At 43.7% G+C, this 23,593-nt stretch overlaps 1 protein-coding gene across 2 annotated transcripts in view; it reads right to left on the reverse strand.

The window, feature by feature from the left end:
• The window catches only part of LOC118357965 (ATP-binding cassette sub-family A member 2-like), a 171,299-nt gene that overhangs the window by 52,584 nt on the left and 95,122 nt on the right, over positions 1-23,593 (reverse strand). For both annotated transcript variants that reach the window (XM_052479142.1, XM_052479141.1), the window contains exons 3-15: positions 19,739-19,850; positions 18,888-19,057; positions 17,392-17,513; positions 16,643-16,756; positions 16,374-16,550; positions 15,818-16,039; positions 14,424-14,797; positions 13,920-14,079; positions 11,269-11,397; positions 10,928-11,095; positions 10,243-10,339; positions 9,601-9,774; positions 1,880-1,982 (exon numbers count right to left, since the gene is read on the reverse strand). In XM_052479142.1, the coding sequence (XP_052335102.1) occupies positions 1,880-1,982; positions 9,601-9,774; positions 10,243-10,339; positions 10,928-11,095; positions 11,269-11,397; positions 13,920-14,079; positions 14,424-14,797; positions 15,818-16,039; positions 16,374-16,550; positions 16,643-16,756; positions 17,392-17,513; positions 18,888-19,057; positions 19,739-19,850 (2,122 nt within the window). The remainder of the gene's footprint in view (positions 1-1,879; positions 1,983-9,600; positions 9,775-10,242; positions 10,340-10,927; positions 11,096-11,268; positions 11,398-13,919; positions 14,080-14,423; positions 14,798-15,817; positions 16,040-16,373; positions 16,551-16,642; positions 16,757-17,391; positions 17,514-18,887; positions 19,058-19,738; positions 19,851-23,593) is intronic.

Raw genomic sequence — 23,593 nt, forward strand, 5'->3', positions numbered from 1 at the left:
ACATTACTCTGGGAACTAGAAATAGTGATACAATATCTCAGTTTCAAGTTAAGAAGCCTGGTGTGGTATCAGTTAGTCTCATGCAGGAATCAACCATGCTTATATAACTTGCTTGTGTAGCAGTATAAAGGGACTGAAAAGGGAACAGTCATTTTCAGAGTTATATTGAGTTAGTGAACCTCTCCGGCCATGATAACAAAGATTGATTCATTTACTTTGAGTTTGAATCCTTAGTGGTGAATTTCCACGACAGTAGCAATACAGGTGAAATCAGTTATTGACACAGACATGGTAGCGTACCAGGATGATTAAAATGCTTTGCACCAAGAGGTTATGAGATTAAATCCCAGGTGAGTAAATATGAATTACTGTATCAAATAAATGAACATGCACAATGTATGTCAATGTGTGTCAAATATGTATGTTAAAAACATTGTATGTTAAAAGCACAACAGACCTTTTTTTAGGAAAGTAATAATATTTTCTAGTTGAATGAACATATGAGACAATTTGAGCAAACACATGATTTGAAGTTTACAGAATTTGTGCCTACGTTTTCTCATGTTGGGCCAACTCAAAATATTAAGTTCAGGTAATTGTCACGTTCGTTTGTAGAGACGGACCAAGGCGCAGCGAATGTTGAGTTACACATAATTTATTATAAAATGAAACTTTGCAAAACAAACAATAAACGACCAATGAACCGTGACTAAGGAGATGCTACGTGCACTAACTCAAAACAATATCCCATAAACACAGGTGGGAAAAACAGCTATTTAAATGTGATCCCCAATTAGAGACAACGATTACCAGCTGCCTCTAATTGGGAATCATACACAATCACCAACATAGAAAAACAAACCTAGAACCCCACATAGAAATAATAGACTAGACTAACCCCCCAGTCACGCCCTGACCTACTCTACCATAGAAAATAAGGACTCTCCATGGTCAGGACGTGACAGTAACATTTTTGCCGAAAGGTTGAGTAAACAAAAAAAGTCTGTGTAACCAGTTACTTAATAACATTGAGTTGAAACAGCTAGATATTTTGTTTACAGTGTAGTGAAAATGTTTTCCTTGGGGTTTAAGTTGAGACAATGGATGAGCTAATGTCAAGTTGAGCAAATGTAAGTGTGTTCTTCACAGGCGTAATGCAAGGCATTATCACCGGGATATGAGGCATCAACGGGCCTGGTCTGTTAAAAGTGTCAAATATGCTTAAAATGATGAAAAGACTAAAAGTGGTTGTGATTCTGTTGAATTGCGTTTGGGAAATAAAGATAGACATGGTTTTAAAAGGGTAGTGGTAATATTTAATTCATTACAGAAATGTGTAGGAGGCTTAACTTACCCTCTCCCGCACTCAACTTACTCCATAAGTAAGTTGTGTCAAGATACTATTTTTTGGTGGACAAGCTATGTTTTCAAAACTGCAATGTTTACATGAATTCTGATTATTTCCAGGTATACATAACATCCCAAAATATATGTAGATATTTCTGTTATTAAAAACAATACAATATTTCTCTTGACGGAGTGATGCTGAATGTAGAAACACATCTCAACAGTGAGAGTTATGCATCTTAAGTTAGGATATGGACATAAATGAGAGTCAGGGTCTGAGAGAGATAGAGAGCTGATTAGAGTAAAGAATAGATACAGTAACATGTCTTGCTCATCTCTAGTGTAGCTACCAAAGGAAGATGTGTGACATATTCCATTATTTACCTATCTACCCAATATACATGGACGATGCAAAGTCATCATCTCAGAAGTAACATCAAAATAGAAGTGATACAATTAACAGTTATTGTTTTTAAAGTAAAACGGAAAGTGAGAGAGAGGAGAGGTGTTTAGAGAGAGTTCCAGGTCTTACTCGTCTCTGGTGTAGCAGGGGTAGGGGAACATCTGAACATAGTTCCCAGGCTCCACCACGTCATGACCCACAAACGTGTTAATGATGGCTCTCTCTATCATATCTGAGGACACACAGGCAGGCAGACAGGAAGACACGCACGCACACACGCACACACACACACACACACACACACACACACACACACACACACACACACACACACACACACACACACACACACACACACACACACACACACACACACACACACACACACACACACACACACACACACACACACACACACACACACACACACACACGTACACACATCAAGACGCAGCAGAGATGACAGGGCCTCTCTACACCTCACTGAATAAGCCATCCCATCAAGTTGTATCCTAACCACACTACCCGATGCAATGTGGTTATCATTGTGATAATCAGTGTAGTTTACAATGCGGAGTTAAAAATCGATCTGTTCTGGATTAAATCAATGGTATTGTCTCAGTGAGCCCAGGATGTCTCTATGTACAGTACACTCAACAGACCGCCATGTCAGTTCCAATGCATTATTTGTATTAACTTTATGTGTCAAATAAGCAGCTTGTCTTTTTCTCTCCTGCTTCGTAAATAAAAGATGAATCTCGGGGAAGAAGTGCTGTATCTGCAGCTTGGCCTTGGCACCCACACAGGTGTGCCCACTTCAGGATCACCAGTTTACCACAATATATATACTTATATATATATTTTTTTTTCCCTTTCTTTTAGGGGGTTGATCAGTTCTAATATTGTGGATAGATTGTAGCTTCCATCAATGTAATTGTCTGTATCATTTCAATCCCCCATATATTTTTGAGTAAATATATTTATATATATATATATATATATATATGTATATATATATATACAGACCCACATATATATAAACATGCATACATATACACAAGTATATACGTACATACATATATATACACATATATATTTTTAAAATATATTTTCCTTTATTATTTCCCACAAACCCTCCCACCCCTCCCCTAATTGGTGTAAACTAATAAACAATAATAGTTAGACTTCTACTTCCAGCTTATACATACTATATACATTTTACGGACACAATCTATTTTACAATAGTTATCGTTTGTTTGTTTTTAGTCCTGGACTTCCTCTATTTCTGATGTCCAACCAGATTGATTTATATTTGCCATATATTTGTAACTGTGCTATTTCACAAAAGTTCTGAACCTATATACATTTTACAGACCCTGTATGTTTTACATTGGTTATCTTGTTATTAGTCCCACCCTTCAGCTCCATTCAACCCCTCCCATCTATCTCTTAACACCATTCATTTGGGATTTTGTTAAGGGAATTTTTATCAATGATGACTAATTATGTATACATTTCAATCAGGATTGACGAATCAGAATACTATTATGTTACTGTATATGTACTAATCAGAATACTATTATACTGTATATGTATGAATTTTCTTTTTAATCTTAGTACTGAATATATAATAATAATAATAATATATGCCATTTAGCAGACGCTTTTATCCAAAGCAACTTACAGTCATGTGTGCATACATTCTACGTATGGGTGGTCCCGGGAATCGAACCCAATACCCTGGCGTTACAAGCGCCATGCTCTACCAACTGTGCTACAGAAGGACCAATATAATGTGTGCAAATATAATTGAGAATTAGAACAATGACTGTCTGTTCCTTGGTAGAAATTAATTAACTTTATCTCCAGACTGGCTAGAATGCTTATCTATACTGACTGACCTTGGCTCTAGGCGAGGAGGGAAGGCTTGAGAGCTATAGAGCCTTTCTACCAGTGTCAAGAAGAGACGGAACATTTAGAAACCGCTGACGTCATTTTCAGTTTATAACCTGTGGTAAAATGTGTAAGGAGCAGTACTCTCGTGAATAAAAGCTGCTGTTTGACTTTAAGACTGGGCTCTGTCCATTTCTATAAAATAAGGGCCATACAAATCCTTATGAATTGACAGAGTGTTTGATTTTAATTGGGTGTTAAAACATAGAGGAATTGAATTCCTACAACAGATTTCTATTTGCCATATATTTTTCAACTGTGCTGGGATGCTTCACAAAAGTTCTGAACCTTTATATTCTCATAGTTTCTACAGATTGTAAATTGAAGATAAACATTTTTGCTAGCTCCAGGTAAATGTTGCATTCTTCAGCCATTCCTGGACCTGTGACCAAAAACGAGCTACATATAGACAGTACCAAAATAAATGATCTAATGACTCTACCTCCTCGCAGCAAAATCTGCAGAGCTGTTAATGTTGTATCCCCCATATATATATAATATTATATTGGTTGCAAGAATTAGGTATAATCATTTATATTGAAAAATTCTAAGTTGTGCGTGTCAATTCATAAACCATGTGCCTTGGAATCGGTACATCGAAAATATCTTGCCACTATTTTGCAATCTATATGGCACAGCTGTCAATTTTGTGGTCCTTAAATGAAACGCGTATATATTTTTTATTTATCACAATTTTCTTTAACCAATTGTGGTCTTTAATGCAACAAAACAATACTTTTGACACAACAATTGTGTCCTCAGTGAAGCCACTTTAGGCAGTTGATTTATAGTCTATAGTCTATGTATATCCTTATTACACTTTAGGCAGTTGATTTATAGTCTATAGTCTATGTATATCCTGTTAACACTTTCCCATTGTGCAGATAACGCTGAAACAACAAGTGCAGCCTTAAGTTTACCAAGCAACAACACAACAACAACACACCAACAACGATACAACAACGACACAACGACACAACAATGACAGAAAAACAATGACACAATAACGACACAACAACGATACAACAACAACACAACAACATTTGAAAATACCATTCATTCAAATTCTGTAAAAAACAGAAGAGTTTTCCTCATATTAATTAATTTGATATAGCCAGGGTTCCAGTCTGTTTTTGTTTTGTCTAAATCCTTTGTAGCTGTGATGTTGATATTAATGGCTTGACAGTTTGTAGCTCTGATTCTGATGCTAATGCAAATTATTATTTTTTAAATTAATTTTATTTCACCTTTATTTAACCACGTAGGCTAGTTGAGAACAAGTTCTCGTTTGAAACTGCGACCTGGCCAAGATAAAGCAAAGCAGTGTGACACAGACAACACAAAGTTACACATGGAGTAAACAATAAACAAGACAATAACACAATAAACAAGTCAATGACACAGTGGAAAAAAATAAAGTCTATATACAGTGTGTGCAAAAGGCATGAGGAGATAAATAGCAATAAATAGGCCATAGGAGCGAATAATTAAAATTTAGCAGATTAACACTGGAGTGATAAATGATAAGATGGTCATGTGCAGGTAGAGATACTGGTGTGCAAAAGAGCAGAAAAGTAAATAAAATAAAAACAGTATTGGTATGAGGTAGGTAGATTGGGTGGGCTATTTACAGATGACTCGAGCATTCAGGTCGCAGTGGTGGGTGGTATATGGGGCTTTGGTAACAAAACGGATGGCACTGTGATAGACTGCATCCAGTTTGCTGAGTAGAGTGTTGGAAGCTATTTTGTAGATGACATCGCCGAAGTCGAGGATCGGTAGGATAGTCAGTTTTACAAGGGTAAGTTTGGCGGCATGAGTGAAGGAGGCTTTGTTGCGAAATAGAAAGCCGATTCTAGATTTGATTTTGGAGATGTTTAATATGAGTCTTGAAGGAGAGTTTACAGTCTAGCCAGACACCTAGGTATTTATAGTTGTCCACATATTCTAGGTCGGAACCATCCAGGGTGGTGATGCTAGTCGGGCGTGCAGGTGCAGGCAGCGAACGGTTGAAAAGCATGCATTTGGTTTTACTAGCGTTTAAGAGCAGTTGGAGGACACGGAAGGAGTGCATTGAAGCTCATTTGGAGGTTAGTTAGCACAGTGTCCAAAGAAGGGCCAGAAGTATACAGAATGGAATCGTCTGCGTAGAGGTGGATAAGGGAATCGCCCGCAGCAAGAGCGACATCATTAATATATACAGAGAAAAAAGTCGGCCTGAGAATTGAACCCTGTGGTACCCCCATAGAGACTGCCAGAGGTACGGACAACATGCCCTCCGATTTGACACACTGAACTCTGATGATTGACAGTCGAAAGCCTTAGCCAGGTCGATGAAGGCGGCTGCACAGTACTGTCTTTTATCGATGGCGGTTATGATATCGTTTAGTACCTTGAGCGTTGCTGAGGTGCACCCGTGAAGCCGGATTGCACAGCGGAGAAGGTACGGTGGGATTCGAAATGGTCAGTGATCTGTTTATTAACTTTGCTTTCGAAGACTTTAGATAGGCAGGGCAGGATGGATATAGGTCTGTAACAGTTTGGGTCTAGGGTGTCACCCCCTTTGAAGAGGGGGATGACCGCGGCAGCTTTCAAATCTTTAGGAATCTTGGACGATACGAAAGAGAGGTTGAACAGGCTGGTAATAGGGGTTGCAACAATGGCGGTGGATAGTTTTAGAAAGAGAGGGTCCAGATTGTCTAGCCCAGCTGATTTGTAGGGGTCCAGATTTTGCAGCTCTTTCAGAACATCAGCTGTCTGGATTTGGGTGAAGGAGAAGCTGGAGAGGCTTGGGCGAGTAGCTGCGGGGGAGGCAGAGTTGTTGGCCGGGGTTGGAGAAGCCAGGAGGAAGGCATGGCCAGCCGTTGAGAAATGCTTGTTGAAATGTTCGATTATCATGGATTTGTCAGTGGTGACCGTGTTACCTAGCCTCAGTGCAGTGGGCAGCTGGGAGGAGGTGCTCTTGTTCTCCATGGACTTTACAGTGTCTCAAAACTTTTTGGAGTTAGAGCTACAGGATGCAAATTTCTGCTTGAAGAAGCTAGCCTTTGATTTCCTGACTGACTGCGTGTATTGTTTCCTGACTTCCCTGAACAGTTGCATATCGTGGGGACTATTTTATGCTATTGCAGTCCGCCACAGGATGTTTTTGTGCTGGTCAAGGGCAGTCAGGTCTGGAGTGAACCAAGGGCTATATCTTTTCTTACTTCTGCATTTTTTGAACTGGGCATGCTTATCTAAGATGGTGAGGAAATTACTTTCAAAGAATGACCAAGCATCCTCGACTGACGGGATGAGGTCAATATCCTTCCAGGATACCCATGCCAGGTCTATTAGAAAGGCCTGCTCGCAGAAGTGTTTTAGGGAGCGTTTGACAGAGGTGAGGAGTGGTCGTTTGACCGCGGACCCATTGCGGATACAGGCAATGAGGCAGTGATCGCCAAGATCCTGATTGAAAACAGCGGAGGTATATTTGGAAGGCAAGTTGAGGGTGCCCATGTTTACGAATTTAGGATTGTACCTGGTGGGTTCCATGAAGATTTGTGTAAGGTTAAGGGCATCTAGCTTAGATTGTAGGACTGCCGGGGTGTTAAGCATATCCCAGTTTAGGTCACCTAACAGAACGAAATCTGAAGCTAGATGGGGGGCGATCAATTCACAAATGTGTCCAGGGCACAGCTGGGAGCAGAGGGGGCTCGATAGTAGGTGGCAAAAGTGAGAGACGTATTTCTGGAGAGGTACATTTTTTAAATTAGAAGTTCAAACTGTTTGGGTATAGACCTGGAAAGTATGACAGAACTTTGCAGGCTATCTCTGCAGTAGATTCCAACTCCTCCACCTTTGGCATTTCTATCTTGACGGAAGATGTTGTAGCTGGGTATGGACATCTCAGAATTGTTGGTGGCCTTCCTAAGCCAGGATTCAGACACGGCAAGGACATCAGGGTTGGCGGAGTGTGCTAAAGCAGTGAGTAAAACAAACTTAGGGAGAAGGCTTCTGATGTTGACGTGCATGAAACCAAGGCTTTTTCGATCACAGAAGTGAATAAATAAGGGTGCCTTGGGACACGCAGGGCTTGGGTTTACCTCCACATCACCCGAGGAACAGAGGAGGAGTAGGATGAGGGTACGGCTAAAGGAAAAATTGGTCGCCTAGTGCGTTGGGGACAAAGATTAAAAGGAGCAGATTTCTGGGCGTGGTAGAATAGATTCAGGGCATAATGTGCAGACAGGGGTATGATGGGGTGCGGGTACAGCAGAGGTAAGCTCAGGCACTGAGTGATGATAAGAGAGGTTGTATCTCTGGATAAGCTGGTTATAATGGGTGAGGTCACCGCATGAGTGGGAGGTGGGACAAAGGAGGTATCAGAGGTATAATGAGTGGAACTAGGGGCTCCATTGTAAACTAAAACAATGATAACTAAACCTAAAGAACAGTATACAAGGAATATTGACATATGAGAGAGACATACAGCGAGGCTTAAAGTAACCATAGGTGTTGATTTGGAGAGCTAGCTAAGACAACAATGGATGAGACAACAGCTAATCAGCTAAAACAAAAACAGGTAAAATGGTGATGACTGGGCAGAGAGGGTTGGTTAACTACACACAGAGCCTGAGTTCGCGGCTGGGGCCGACAGATAAACAACAACAAAAACACACAAAAATAAATAAACAAAACAAAAAAATAAACAGAATGGAGTACCGTGATTAATGGACAGTCCAGCGGGTATCAGCTATGTAGCCAAGTGATCATAGGGTCCAGGGGGCAGCAATAGATGGAACAGGGAAGCCGCGGAGTAGTCGCTACGCGGGCGACACTGCGTTTAAAGTTAGTAGCCCGGGGCTAGTGGAAGTGTCTGCTCCGACGTCCGACGGAGGCCGGTTGAAGGCACAGCGGATGGAGTATTTATCAGCATACCAGTTGTGGTGGTGCGGCGGGGCGCCATGTTGACTAAGGATCCAAGCCACATGGCGAAAGAGGTATTGTAGTTGTAGTAGTTTAGTTTTCTATCCGAGAGATGCGCCTGAATCACGGCTAACTGGTGCTAGCTTCGGGGAAGTGGCGTTAGCCACTATAGCCACTCGGTAGCAGCAGTGATCCGGTGCCAAGGTCTAGAGCTTACGGCAAGGATCTGGTGGAGTAGTGTGTTCTTGCCATGTTTGGGTGGAGTCCAGGTGAACAACTGAGTAGGCCGGGAGGTGGGCCTAAGTGAAAGCTTCGGTACTGGGTAACTCGGTGGGTGCTAGCTAGCTGTGAATATCAGGAGAATGGTCCAGGGATTACGGCAGGAATCTGGTGTTGTAGTGGAGAGACAGTCCGTTACTGGTAGGCTGGCGAGCATTATCCAAGCTAAAAAAAGGAATGGTACCTGTGGAGAAGGTAAAGGCCGCTAGCAGTGGTTAACAGTGACTAAATAGCTTGTAGCTAATTAGCTGATTAGCTTCTGATGGCTAGGTGGTTCTTGCTATAAGGTTTAAAAATTAAAAATAATAGCGGTTCTGTATCACATTGGGTGAGGCAGGTTACCGGAAGGTATAATTGAACTAAAATGGAGAAGAGATTGAAAATAAAATTGAAATATATTCCAAAAAATACGAAAAAATACGAAAGTACACGAGAGGACGAACAAAACACCTCTGCACTGCTACGCCATCTTGGATAGACACTGATGGATAGATAGTTGTCTGGAGTTGGCTAAAATTTGGAAGTTGGAAGTGGAAGTTGTCTAGAATTGTCTAGTGTTGTCTAGAGTTGTCTGAAGTTGTCTAGAATTGTCTAGTGTTGTCTAGTGTTGGCTAAAGTTGGCAAAATTCATCTAAAGCAGAAACATCCTGGCAACATTTCAGTCTACATTTACCCTTCAGCAGTCAAGATGGAGGATTCTGGACACGTACCCTGGATCCACACAAAGCCATAGAGAAAGTAGAACTTTCCCCCTGTGTTGGGCCCCGGGCGCCAGTAGGCCCGGCGGATCTCGTTGGTTTTCTCTGTGAAGCTGGAGTTCTGTCTGATCTTATAGAGGACATGAGGAGGCAGGGAGCCATCTCTGTTGGTCTGGAATATCACACCTGGAAGAGAGGGAGGGGGACATTCTATTACAGTGATATAGCTACAGTATATATTTCACATTACTTCCTCATAATGTCACACCTAGAAGAGAGGGAGGGGGACATTCTATTACAGTGATATAGCTACAGTATATATTTCACATTACTTCCTCATAATGTCACACCTAGAAGAGAGGGAGGGGGACATTCTATTACAGTGATATAGCTACAGTATATGTTTCACATTACTTCCTCATAATATGACATTTATTTTCAGACTGGAGGCTATATGCATGCCACAGCTGCTGCCCTTTCAGTAACACCCATCTGACCCCTGCACCTGGCCATTATCTATTAGCTGTTTTCACTGTTAAGCCAGAGTGCCAAAGACACATTTCCCTTTTGTAAAATGTAATGGACAATTATGTTTTCATAACTTATGATGAAACAAGTCGTCTCTCCTATTCAGTATTACTGTACAGTACTCACTGGCAAATACTGAGATGTTATCGTGGTAGGCTTGGTTCAGGGTATAGTTGACGATGCTGTCTTCATCAGGGAAACCCTTGAAGATATCCACACTTACCTGGAACAAGAGAAGTAGAAAAAGACAACAACAAAACTTTATTGATCTATTGTCCTTGCAGTCAAAGGAAAATTAATCTCTTGCCTTGTTCCCAACCCTTCTGAAATACACACACAGGTTGGAGAGGTTGGATCCCAGGTCTGCCACAGTGCCAACTGCCAAGAGCACAGGAACCGTCTATATCTCTAACACTGGTAACACTAGTCCTTGCCCTATGGACACTGGTTAAAAGTCAGGGTGCCATTTGGGATGTCTCCTGGGACTGAGCATTGAATGGAGCTTTGCGTGCTGTGTGGTACTGATCCTCAATGCTCATATTACTGTACGCCCGCTGTCTGGGGGATTGGATCAATGTACTCAAGTTCTATCGCTCATCCTGTGTCAGTCTGAATCAGACCACCCATGTTTATGGTACCTCCTGCCTACATACAGGCTGTGTCTGAAATGCCATCCTATTTGCTTATATACTGTACGGTAGTGCACTACTTTAGGCCAGATCCCTCTTGGCTCTGACCAAAAGTAGTGCATTTTTTAGGAAATAGGGTGGCATTTGGGACACAACCAATGGCTCATCTCCTGAACACTGACCTTGGACATGAAGTGTGTCCAGCCGCAGGCTGCGTTGTCAATGGTGTCCAGCTGCTCCAGCAGGGTGGAGGTGTTGGACAGGGTGTAGTTGCCATCCAGCAGTCCACGCAACAGGTCACTGTCCGTCCCATTCAGCAGCTCCGGGTGACCACGCAGGTTAGAGGTCAACTAAGAAGAGGAGGACATCAGAAGTTGTGTTTGTGTTTATGTTTATGTTACAGTATGTGTACGTATGGGTTTATCAGGCAAGATAAGGACTGTATAAATGTACTGTGTGGGGGACAATAAATATTTAGTATTATGTGTATGCGTTATCTTATTAAGTTATTACTGTGTGTTACCAGCTGCAGCCAGGCCAGCTGGTGGTGCAGCTTGCCCTCCTCTAGGTAGATCCTGAGCTGGGCAGAGATGTTGAGCCACACCCTGGCGTAGTGAGTCACGTTCCCCACAAACGCAAATGTCTCATTTGCCTACACAGACAGCAAGCAATAGCACATGTCACCATCAACACAGAAGCTGTGCAAGTCCTAGCTCTGGTCCAAGGTGTTACGTGTGGCTTGCTGGAACCAGGTTTTCTCAGCTAACACCCTGGACCAGAGCTATCCCAGTCCCATCACTGTATCCCGTTACTCTATCCACATCCTTTCAACAGTTGTTACTTTTCTGTTGAGTCCTTTCTGTGGCCACTCTCTCCACTCCCTGCCCCTCTCCCTCCCTCTCTAGTTTTAATCATTTCTCAGCCTCCATCCTCCAGTCCACTTGCTAAGATAAGAAATCAACTCTCTGCCAATAACAAGCCTGTGGTAACTAGTGGGATGTACAGAGAAACAGAATCAATGGCCAGTTGTGCATATGTTGTGGTATAGCGAGACCTCCGGGGACTGAGGAGGAGCATGATTAATCTAGCAGCTCATTGACTTCCTACACATCGTGCTCTAAACCAATATACAGAACATGCAGTTGAATAGTTAATGTGTTTAGGCTGGGAAACAAATGACCATGGGGTTTCTAATGAATTCACAACATGTTCTCAATACGCTGAGAGTCTAAAGGTGTCTGATAAATGACTTTGGGGTTCCCACTAAAGTCCACATTCCCTTTTCTTCTTAATATGAGTCTCAATCCCAGGAGGTTGGTGGAACCTAAATTAGGGAGGACGGGCTTGTGGTAATGGCTGGAGCGGAATTAGTGGATTGGTATCAAATACACCAAACACATGATTTCCATGTGGCATACATATGCATTTCATAGTCATTTTCATATATTCTTTATGAAATTAAAATAGACAATATATAGCTGTATATCCTGCTAATGTTTAACCCAGCAATGCAAAAATGACATCGGAACAACTCTATCGCAGAGGACACAGTATAGAAGGCACCAGTCACTGTATACATACAGTATCAGTCAAACGTTTGGACACACCTACTCATTTTTACTCATTTTATTTTTTACTATTTTCTATATTGTGGAATAATAGTGAAGACATCAAAACTATGAAAAAACACACATGGAAACATGTAGTAAACAAAAAAGTATTAAAAGTAGCCACCCTTTGCATTGATGACAGCTTTGCACACTCTTGGCATTCTCTCAACCAGCTTCATAAGTCACCTGGAATGCATTTAAATTAACAGCTGTGCCTTCTTAAAAGTTCATTTGTAGAATTGTTTTCCTTCTTAATGCGTTTGAGCCAATCGGTTGTGTTGTGAGGGGTGGTATACAGAAGATAGCCCTATTTGGTAAAATACCAAGTCCATATTATGGGAAGAACTGCTCACATAAGCTAAGTGAAACGACAGTCCATCATTACTTTAAGACATGAAGGTCAGTCAATGCGGAAAATTTCAAGAACTTCAAGAAGTTTCTTCAAGTGCAGTCGCAAAAAACATCAATCGCTATGATGATGAAACTGGCTCTTATGAGGACCGCCACAGGAAAGGTATACCCAGAGTTACCTCTGCTGCAGAGGAAAAGTTCATTAGAGTTAATTCGCCTCAGAAATTGCTGCCCAAATAAATGCTTCACAGAGTTCAAGTAACAGACACATCTCAACATCAACTGTTCAGAGGAGACTGCGTGAATCAGGCCTTCATGGTTGAATTGCTGCAAAAACTCCACCACTAAAGGACACCAATAAGAAAAAGAGACTTGCTTGGGCCAAGAAACACAAGCAATGGATATTAGACCGGTGGAAATCTGTCCTTTGGACTCCAAATTTGAGATTTTTGGTTCCAACCACTGTGTCTTTGTGAGACGGAGGGTAAGTGAATTGATGATCTCCGCATGTGTGGTTCCCACCGTGAAGCATGGAGGAGGAAGTGTGATGGTGTGGGGGTGCTTTGCTGGTGACACTGTCTGATTTATTTAGAATTCAAGGCACACATAACCAGCATGGCTACTACAACATTCTGCAGCAATCTGGTTTGCGCTGAGTGGGACTATAATTTGTTTTTCAACAGGACAATGACCCCACACTCTTCCAGGCTGTGTAAGGGCTATTTGACCAAGAAGGAGAGTTATGGAGTGCTGCATCAGATAGCCTGGCATCCACAATCACCTGACCTCAACCCAATTGAGATGGTTTGGGATGAGTTGGACAGCTGAGTGAAGGAAAGTGCTCAGTATATGTGGGAGTGAAGGAAAGTGCTCAGTATATGTGGGAACTCCTTCAAGACTGATGGAAAGCATTCCAGGTGAAGCTGTTTGAGAGAATGACAAGAGTGTGCAAAGCTGTCATCAAGGCACAGGGTGATCACATCAAATATCACATATATTCTGATTTGTTTAACACTTTTTTGGTTATTACATGATTCCATGTGTGTTATTTCATAGTTTTGATGTATTCACTATTATTCTACAATGTAGGAAATAGTAAAAATAAAGTAAAACCTTTGAATGAGTAGTTGTGTCCAAACTTTTGACTGGACTGTACATATGCATTATAATGATACAGATGACAGAGTCTGAAAGAACATGATCATGTACTTGCCTTCTGAATGACTTTGTCCACCTGTGAGCCAACGGGAGAGTAGAGGATCTTGGGATTTGTAGTCATCAGATGCACGAGTAAACCCAGATTGCGCTGCTCTTTACTGGTGAAACCCAGAGAGCTCATATTCCCCTGCTTCAACGCTTCAGGCTCAATGATCCTGGAGATAGACAGAAGACAGAAATCAACAAGTTTAGCCTTTACAACATAGGTATAGAGCACAGGGTTTCCCTACCCTGGTGCCAGCCCAGCTCTAACACACCTCATCAATTCCAAACATTACGTTCTTGTTTAGTTGAACTGGGGTGTTCTTATAAGGCTGGAACAAAAGCCTGCATACCATGCATACCAGGTCCCGGATCTGTTTGTGCTCCAGCCATTCCATTGCTGTCATGACAGTAAGTGACAGGGGATTGGCATGATAGAACAAACAGACTGGCACTCAGGTTGATCTCAAGTCAAAGAACAACAGCACAGGAATGATCCCATTATGAAGACACACACCTATCGTTCCCACACAGAATAGGCTGCAGCCCTGCCCACAGCTGTACAAAAGCAGAAAACTGTGAATGAGGATTCTCTTTCCCTTTCTCTTTCTCTCGTCCTCCACCCTCCTCCTCTCCTCCCTCCTCCCCAGGGGTCTCAGTGGTGTTGGGCCCCCAGGTAGTGGCGTTGCGGGCCCAGGAGGTGGTGGTGTTGGAGGGGGCCCCAGGGGCCGTATGACCCCCAGCACAGGCCCCCTTAGGGAGCAGGCGAGCCAGGCCTGACAGCAGGTCTACGTCCCTGAAGAGCCTCTCCACGTCAGCCAGGTCTTTCAGCAGAGCACCCAGGTGGGACTGGGACAGAGGAGCCGAGAAGTTGACCTTCTCCAGACGCAGCTTGTGTGGAGAGCAAGAAAGGGAGGAGAGAGAGAGAGAGAGAGAGAGAGAGAGGAGTGTGAAAGAGGAGAAGAATCAAAGGAAGAGAGGAGAATACATAGAGTACATAGATATACTGAGTCATGGACTGTCTGCCATTCCACACTCCACAGTGTTTACAGTATTTATTTGTGATTGATGAGTGAAAAGCACTTCGCCATCAGGGCCGGATTACTGAACGGGCATGCAGAGCACGATCTTCTCCCAGCCTCATGGTAAAATGTGTAGAATAGCGTTATAATACTGCACATTTTTCTCTCTGCACCATGGCAAAATGTTCCGGAGGTCCCCGGAGGTCCCCAGAAGGGCAAGGAAGTCGGTGCCAAATGCGGTAGTCCGGCCCTGCTCACCATGGTGATTCCCAGTTCAAAGCAGCCTTTGAGTGTGCACCCTATTCTCTATTCAGTGCACTTCTTTTGACCAGGAACCATAGGGCTCAGTTCAAAAGTAGGGCACTGAATAGGGAATAGGGTGAAATTTGGGACGAAGCCATTGTCTCTCAGTACTGTACCTTGTCAACGAGGCTCTGTGTGTCTATCTGGTCTCTCAGTACTGTACCTTGTCAACGAGGCTCTGTGTGTCTATCTGGTCTCTCAGTACTGTACCTTGTCAACGAGGCTCTGTGTGTCTATCTGGTCTCTCAGTACTGTACCTTGTCAACGAGGCTCTGCGTATCTATCTGGTCTCTCAGTACTGTACCTTGTCAACGAGGCTCTGTGTGTCTATCTGGTCTCTCAGTACTGTACCTTGTCAACGAGGCTCTGCGTATCTATCTGGTCTCTCAGTACTGTACCTTGTCAACGAGGCTCTGTGTGTCTATCTGGTCTCTCAGTACTGTACCTTGTCAACAAGGCTCTCTGTGTCTATCTGGTCTCTCAGTACTGTACCTTGTCAACGAGGCTCTGTGTGTCTATCTGGTCTCTCAGTACTGTGCCTTGTCAACGAGGCTCTCTGTGTCTATCTGGTCTCTCAGTACTGTACCTTGTCAACGAGGCTCTCTGTGTCTATCTGGTCTCTCAGCTCCTGGCTCATCTCTCCAAAGCGCTCAGTCCTCTGTCCCTCCCCGCCACCACACACTGTGCTGCGATAGGCCTGGAGCAGGGACTGCTGCTTCTCAGGAACCAATAGGATCTTTCTCAGCTCACCAGTCCCATTCTCCCCGCAAGTAAGCATTTCCAACATGGCACCAGTCAGGAGAACACCCTTCGTGGGGGATTTTTTATATTTTTACAATCAACAGCATATACATTTCATCATCATCATCATCATCATCATCATCATCATCATCATCATCATCATCATCATCATCATCATTATCATTGTCATCACCATCATCCTCATCAACCTCATCATCATCATCATCCTCCTCATCAACCTCATCGTCATCATCATCATCATCATACAGTATATAGTATAAATTATTTCAATGGTATTCCTGTACAATAAAGGTCAGTGATTCAATATGAAAAAAGACAGGAGGAAGGAGGAAAGGAAAGGAGGATGATTCAGATATAGGAGAATATATCAGGTAGTATACCTCCATCTCCTTCAGTCCCTGGGGATCGTATCTCTGGCCTGCCTCTCCTTCTGCTAGGCCTAATGCCTGAGACATGAGTTTGAGTAGGCCCTGCCGATGGGCTGCTTTGGTTGGGTCTCGTAAAGCTTTGTGGATCAGTCCTCCGTCCAGACGATGCATGGCTCCCAGAAGCTTCTCCTGAAGGGAGGATAGTACAGGGATTACTGCAGAACTAATACACCCACTCAGATCAATTACATTCAATGTAATATTTCCAATTAGCATCCTACTTCCAGTTGAAGGCTCTTCTCTGCAGGGGTTTGTGCGGTCTCTTTTGCCCTGCCTGAAGCATGACTACTCCCCCCTCCAGCTCTGGGGTACAGGCCAAATATCATGTTGAAGACCTACAGTTCAGCAGGGGGAGAGAGGACACATACATTCAGAGAACAGGATGCACACACACACACACACACACACACACACACACACACACACACACACACACACACACACACACACACACACACACACACACACACACACACACACACACACACACACACACACACACACACACACACACAGGTCTTTGCCAAATCTGAAATTTTGACGATCGGTGTTCTAGTTTAGATGTCAAAAATGTGTTATCTAAATTTAAATATAACCAAGAGGAAAGATTCAGGTTTGGCAGTCTATACTGACATTGTTTGTTACTTAATTGTTCATCAGTCATGTGACAACATTGGAATTTAAATGCGCAACAAAAAAACATCATTACTCTATAATAAAACACTCCCCAGGGTTTGATGGGGACTGGGGAGGTACAGTGTGTGTGTGTGTGTGTGTGTGTGTGTGTGTGTGTGTGTGTGTGTGTGTGTGTGTGTGTGTGTGTGTGTGTGTGTGTGTGTGTGTGTGTGTGTGTGTGTGTGTGTGTGTGTGTGTGTGTGTGTGTGTGTGTGTGTGTGAATCTGTTTGTGTGTGTGTGTGAATCTGTGTGTATCTGCTTGTGTGCGTGCATGCGTGTGACAGGAGCACAGACCTCTTTGAGGTTGACAGGAGTGGAGAGCAGAAGGCTGGCCGTGTTATTGGGGAGAGACAGATTCCTGACCAGAAACTGACGGAACACAGACTGGTTCTTCAACATACTGGCCACGGTGAACCCTGCAGGGGTAGAATCATTCAGCACAACCACAGAGAATATACTGAACTGCTTCTCCAGTAGAGAATCATTCAGCACAACCACAGAGAATATACTGAACTGCTTCTCCAGTAGAGAATCATTCAGCACAACCACAGAGAATATACTGAACTGCTTCTCCAGTAGAGAATCATTCAGCACAACCACAGAGAATATACTGAACTGCTTCTCCAGTAGAGATGACACAGCACTCTATCAAAAACAGTGTATAACTCATTCAATAACTTGCAGCTACTGGGTATACAAATAATCTCATTAAATAAAGATAAGATACCCACAACACACTGATGAATGTTCCCGTTGTTTAAATGTGCAATGTTTCACCCAGAAGTTCGCTAGCTAGCTAGGTCACTGTTTAGCCAAGCGAAATAAATATCATCAGCTAGATCATTTCCTTTTAGCTATCTATCTTGATGTAATCATTGTAAATGAAAAAGACAGTCACCAAATGCATTTGTAACAGCCATGAAGAGGGGACTAACAGTAAAAGGAGAAGGTAGGCTACTGAACAGGGCCGGTCGTTTGATGGGAGGACAATATCAAAATATTTTGCAGTTCCAGTACCTAGAAGGGAAAACTATGAGGACAGAGAGATAATAGAAAACATAATATTCAGTCCTCTATAATTGAAATATAATGAAGCCTGTTTCTTTGATGTGTTCTGCCCTCAAATATGGAAAGCTTTGAAAGCCTGTTTGCAGATGAAGAGGGTGCCAATGATTGTCCTAAGACTGAGAATAAGGGTGTATATATATATATCCTATATATATCCTATATATATCCTATATGCCATGGATTATACTGTATGTGTACCTATATTATTAACACATGTTGTATGCAAAATTAAAGTCACACAAATTGTATAAACCTTTTCCAACTGGAGCTGGTCAACCGTGCTAGAGGTCTGTTGGGTGTGCAGGGTTCTGTTTCAGCCCAGTAATAACACACCTGATAATCAAGTGTGCTATTTCTGGGCTGGAATAGAAGTCTGCTCAATGAGTAGATCAGGAATCAGTGGAACAAGGTTGACCACTGCTGGTATGATGAGCCTGTCCTGCACACCACCATTCCCTTAGACAAACTGGCCTTGTCCCATTCCTTAATAAAAATGTTGGGGTTACTATAATTTGTTTTAGATGATTTTTCAAACAAGCATTGCCGTCTGTGTCGGCCAACACCTACGTATACCATTAGTCTCCGTTCCTCCTCAAGTCACCAGCCTCCACTGACGTTGAACCATCATATGTTGTATTGAAAAAAATCCACCTTCACATCTATTAAGGTTCAAAATGTTATGACTCCGCTAAACTGGGTCTGACACAAACTGACATACATACCTTGGCTGGTGTTGAAGCCATTGTCCAGCGGGGATGGCCCTGTGGGCGTGCTGAGTCTCTCCAGGTGTTGTTGCAGGGACTCCAGCTCCTGGCCCAGTCCTGGCCTGTCTGCTGTGAGCAGGTGGTTCTGTAACACCACATCACTGATCCGCTCCAACAACTGGGTCACACTGTGGGAGGGGGGAGAAGGGGGAGAGGGAGGGGCAGTAGGGGGGAGAGAGAGAGTCGAGCGAGTGGAAGGAAGGAACAAAGCGAGAGAGAGAAAAGACAGGTGGGAGGGACAAAAGAGAGAGAGAGAAGTGTAGGGTATAGTTCAAAGACACAATGGCAGCCCTCTCCCATTAGGAGGGCCCACGCATCAACAGAGAGAGATTCAATTATTAAATGCATATAATTACAGATTACTGTAAGTATTGTAGACATTAACACCGTTAGTCCATCAGTGGTATGTGACATTAAACTAAATAAAGAGTGTCTGTAGTACAGAGGAGAGAGAGAGAGAGAGAGAGAGAGAGAGAAGTGTAGGGTATAGTTCAAAGACACAATGGCAGCCCTCTCCCATTAGGAGGGCCCACGCATCAACAGAGAGAGATTCAATTATTAAATGCATATAATTACAGATTACTGTAAGTATTGAGACATTAACACCGTTAGTCCATCAGTGGTATGTGACATTAAACTAAATAAAGAGTGTCTGTAGTACAGAGAGAGACAGAGAGAGAGACAGAGAGACAGAGAGACAGACAGACAGACAGACAGACAGACAGACAGACAGACAGACAGACAGACAGAGTGTGTGAGAGAGAGGGGGAGAGGGAGGACAGCTAGGACTGACTGACTATGTGACTCACGTGGAGTTCTTGTACTGCAGGAAGCCAAACTCGTCCCTCTGGCCGTCGGGACACAGAGACTGCATGATGGGGATGATGCCTGCTGAGGTGAGGGGTGCTGCGCTGTAGAAGGCTGGACAGACAGGACGGACACCAGGGAGGGACAGGAAAAGGGACAGAGGGTAGGTAGGGAGATCAGAGATAGAGAGGGGTAGAGAGAGATAGAGAGGGAGGGGAGAGAAAGCGAGGTATAGATATATGGGTCAAAGGGATATTATTCACAGGAAAATCGCAGAAGAGAGGAGAGGGAAGAGAGGAGAGAGAAGAGATGAGAGGGAAGCGAGGAGAGGGAAGAGAGGAGAGGGAAGAGAGGAGAGGGAAGAGAGGAGAGGGAAGAGAGGAGAGAGAAGAGAGGAGAGAGAAGAGAGGAGAGGGAAGAGAGGAGAGGGAAGAGAGGAGAGGGAAGAGAGGAGAGAGAAGAGAGGAGAGGGAAGAGAGGAGAGGGAAGAGAGGAGAGAGAAGAGAGGAGAGGGAAGAGAGGAGAGAGAAGAGAGGAGAGCGAAGAGATGAGAGGGAAGAGAGGAGAGAGAAGAGAGGAGAGAGAAGAGAGGAGAGGGAAGTGGATTGAAGGATTGGTAAGGAAGAGGTTCGTTGGAGGGTTTCAATGTAGCCCAAAGACCAAAAAGGAGAAAAGAGAGAGGAGGTTAGAGAGAAAGCGAAACCCCGGTCACCGATAACACACAGTCAGAAGCAGAGAGAAGCGGTACCCAGATGTCAGGCTGAGACATAGAGTGCTGTCATCTTTATGTCTGCTCTTGTTTGTCATCCACTCATAAACGGTGACTGCTGCTGGACACGCTTTAATCAAGCCTGGAGTAAGAACTAGGTCCATGCTAATAGTGTACAATGGAATGGCCCATGTTTCCATGACTACCGTAAAGAGTTTTTCTCACTCTTTTGTCTTTCAGCAGCAGTAGATCCATCCACCCACTGGGCGAGGTGCCTGGCAACAACAACACTCTCTATTCTACTTAATTATCCATCCATCTCTCACTCCGTCATATTACATGAATTCATCCCTTTAGATAGAACAAGAATCCTAGCTTAACAAATAGGCCTCTTTGAGAATGTCGGAGAGGTATAAAAATGAGTTACTCCCTGTGATTATAAAAATGGATCCATTTCACCAACGTTGCTTTATCCTAAGACTAAATCGCTGCCACTTACTCTGGTGCTTTTACTGTCTAATTGAATAACCTATAACAGTTCAAAACACCCACTGCTGAGTCAATTCCAGACAAAGTGAGCACTTCTCATAAATGGTCTAGGATGATGTTGCCCCTAGAGACACTGATCTAAGGTCAGTTTTGGGGTTTCCCCACCTCTGATGGTTATGGTTAGGTTTGGAGAGGATAGACTGATCCTGGATCTGTGCCTAACGGCAACTTGTATTTAGAGCTGCTGAGTAATATCTTTAGTGACTGACTCTCTAGTGAAGGTAGTCTGTTTAACAGAACAGTACCTGCATCCTACATGGCTCATATTCTCTACAATCACCATAGGAGAACCCTTTGAAGAACCCTTGCTGGTTCCTGGTAGATCGCGTTTGGTTCCAAGTAGAAAAGTTTTGGGTTCCTGTAGAACTCTTTCCACAGAGGGTTTTACATGGAACCCAAAATGATTCTACCAAGAACTCTTTCAGAACTCTTTTTTCTATGAGTGTATATATTGCACTATTTTTTTACCAGGGCCCATAGTGACTCTAATAGCGAATACATAGGTTGCCATTTAGGATAGTCATCCCCTCCCAGGTCAGACCTGACATCTGGATCAGTCAACCAGCAGAAAAGATCAGGGTACCAGTCAGTCAGAGCTAGCCTGGGTACCAGTCTGTCACAGCTACCCTGGGTACCAGTCTGTCAGAGCTAGCCTGAGTACCAGTCCGTCACAGCTAACCTGGGTACCAGTCCGTCACAGCTAGCCTGGGCACCAGTCCATCACAGCTAGCCTGGGTACCAGTCCGTCAGAGCTAGCCTGGGTGCCAGTCTGTCAGAGCTAGCCTGGGTACCAGTCTGTCAGAGCTAGCCTGAGTACCAGTCTGTCAGAGCTAGCCTAAGTACCAGTCTGTCACAGCTAGCCTGGGTACCAGTCCATCACAGCTAGCCTGGGTACCAGTCCATCACAGCTAGCCTGGGTACCAGTCCTTCACACCTAGCCTGGATACCAGTCCATCACAGCTATAGCCTGGGTACCAGTCTGTCAGAGCTAGCATGGGTGCCAGTCTGTCAGAGCTAGCCTAGGTACCAGTCTGTCAGAGCTAGCCTGAGTACCAGTCTGTCACAGCTAGCCTGGGTGCCAGTCTGTCAGAGCTAGCCAGGGTACCAGTCTGTCACAGCTAGCCTGGGTACCAGTCTGTCAGAGCTAGCCTGGGTACAAGTCTGTTAGAGCTAGCCTGGGTGTCAGTCTGTCAGAGCTAGCCTAGGTACCATAATGTCACAGCTAGCCTGGGTACCAGTCTGTCACAGCTAGCCTGGGTGTCAGTCAGTTAGAGCTAGTCTGGGTACTAGTCTGTCAGAGCTAGTCTGGGTACTAGTCTGTCAGAGCTAGCCTGGGTACCAGTCTGTCACAGCTAGCCTGGGTGTCAGTCAGTTAGAGCTAGCCTGGGTACCAGTCTGTCTGTGCCACCATGCCACTCCTTAGACATGATAGGACACAGATCTGGGCCCAGGCTGAATAAGAGCTAGCTCCAGCCAGATGTATGGTATAGCTATGTTATGTATACAGTATTGACAGTAGCATTTATTGTCACCAGTAACTGGTTATCAGGGAAACACAGACACGTAGAAACATAGACAAACACACACAGAGACAACGTTCATCTTCAAAATTCTCACAAATCCCTTTAAAGGAATATTTTCACACAGACAGCCCAGTGACAAATCCCTTTAAAGGAATATTTTCACATAGACAGCCCAGTGACAAATCCATTTAAATGAATATTTTCACACAGACAGTCCAGTGACAAATCCATTTAAATTAATATTTTCACACAGACAGCCCAGTGACAAATCCATTTAAAGGAATATTTTCACACAGACAGCCCAGTGACAAATCCCTTTAAAGGAATATTTTCACACAGACAGCCCAGTGACAAATCCCTTTAAAGGAATATTTTCACACAGACAGCCCAGTGACAAATCCCTTTAAAGGAATATTTTCACACAGACAGCCCAGTGACTTTGTTTGTCACTGTGACCGTGTGAGAGCTGTCACAGATCACATTTCGTATTTGCTCCCTGCACATGTGAGCCGGTGCATGTGCATCCCTTGTGTGTTGTGTATATGTGGTGCAGAGCCAGTGTGTGCCTTACAGCGCTAACCTGGGCACAAAGCTTTTTAGCATCAGTCAGATGTGTGAAATAGGATCTGTTGGCCAGAGACAACATTGTAGACAGATCCCTTCCCAGTCACTGAGCCTATGTCACAAATGACAACCTTTTCCCCTATGTAATGCACTGCCCTGGTCAAAAGTAGTGCCCTATAAAGAGAATAGGGTGCCATTTTGTACGCCTGAGACTCAGCACGGTGCTGACAACACAGAGACACGGAAATCAGGAGGGGAGCCGCACACACACACACACACACACACACACACACACACACACACACACACACACACACACACACACACACACACACACACACACACACACACACACACACACACACACACACACACACACACACACACACACACACACACACACACACACACACACACACACACATAGCTCACGAGCACATACATACACACACAATTGTCCCACATCCCAGACAGGATTATAACAGGAGACCAAAGTCAGAGTCAAGGTAATC

This window comes from Oncorhynchus keta, chromosome 25 (genome assembly GCF_023373465.1).
Source record: "Oncorhynchus keta strain PuntledgeMale-10-30-2019 chromosome 25, Oket_V2, whole genome shotgun sequence".
Lineage (NCBI taxonomy): Eukaryota > Metazoa > Chordata > Actinopteri > Salmoniformes > Salmonidae > Oncorhynchus > Oncorhynchus keta.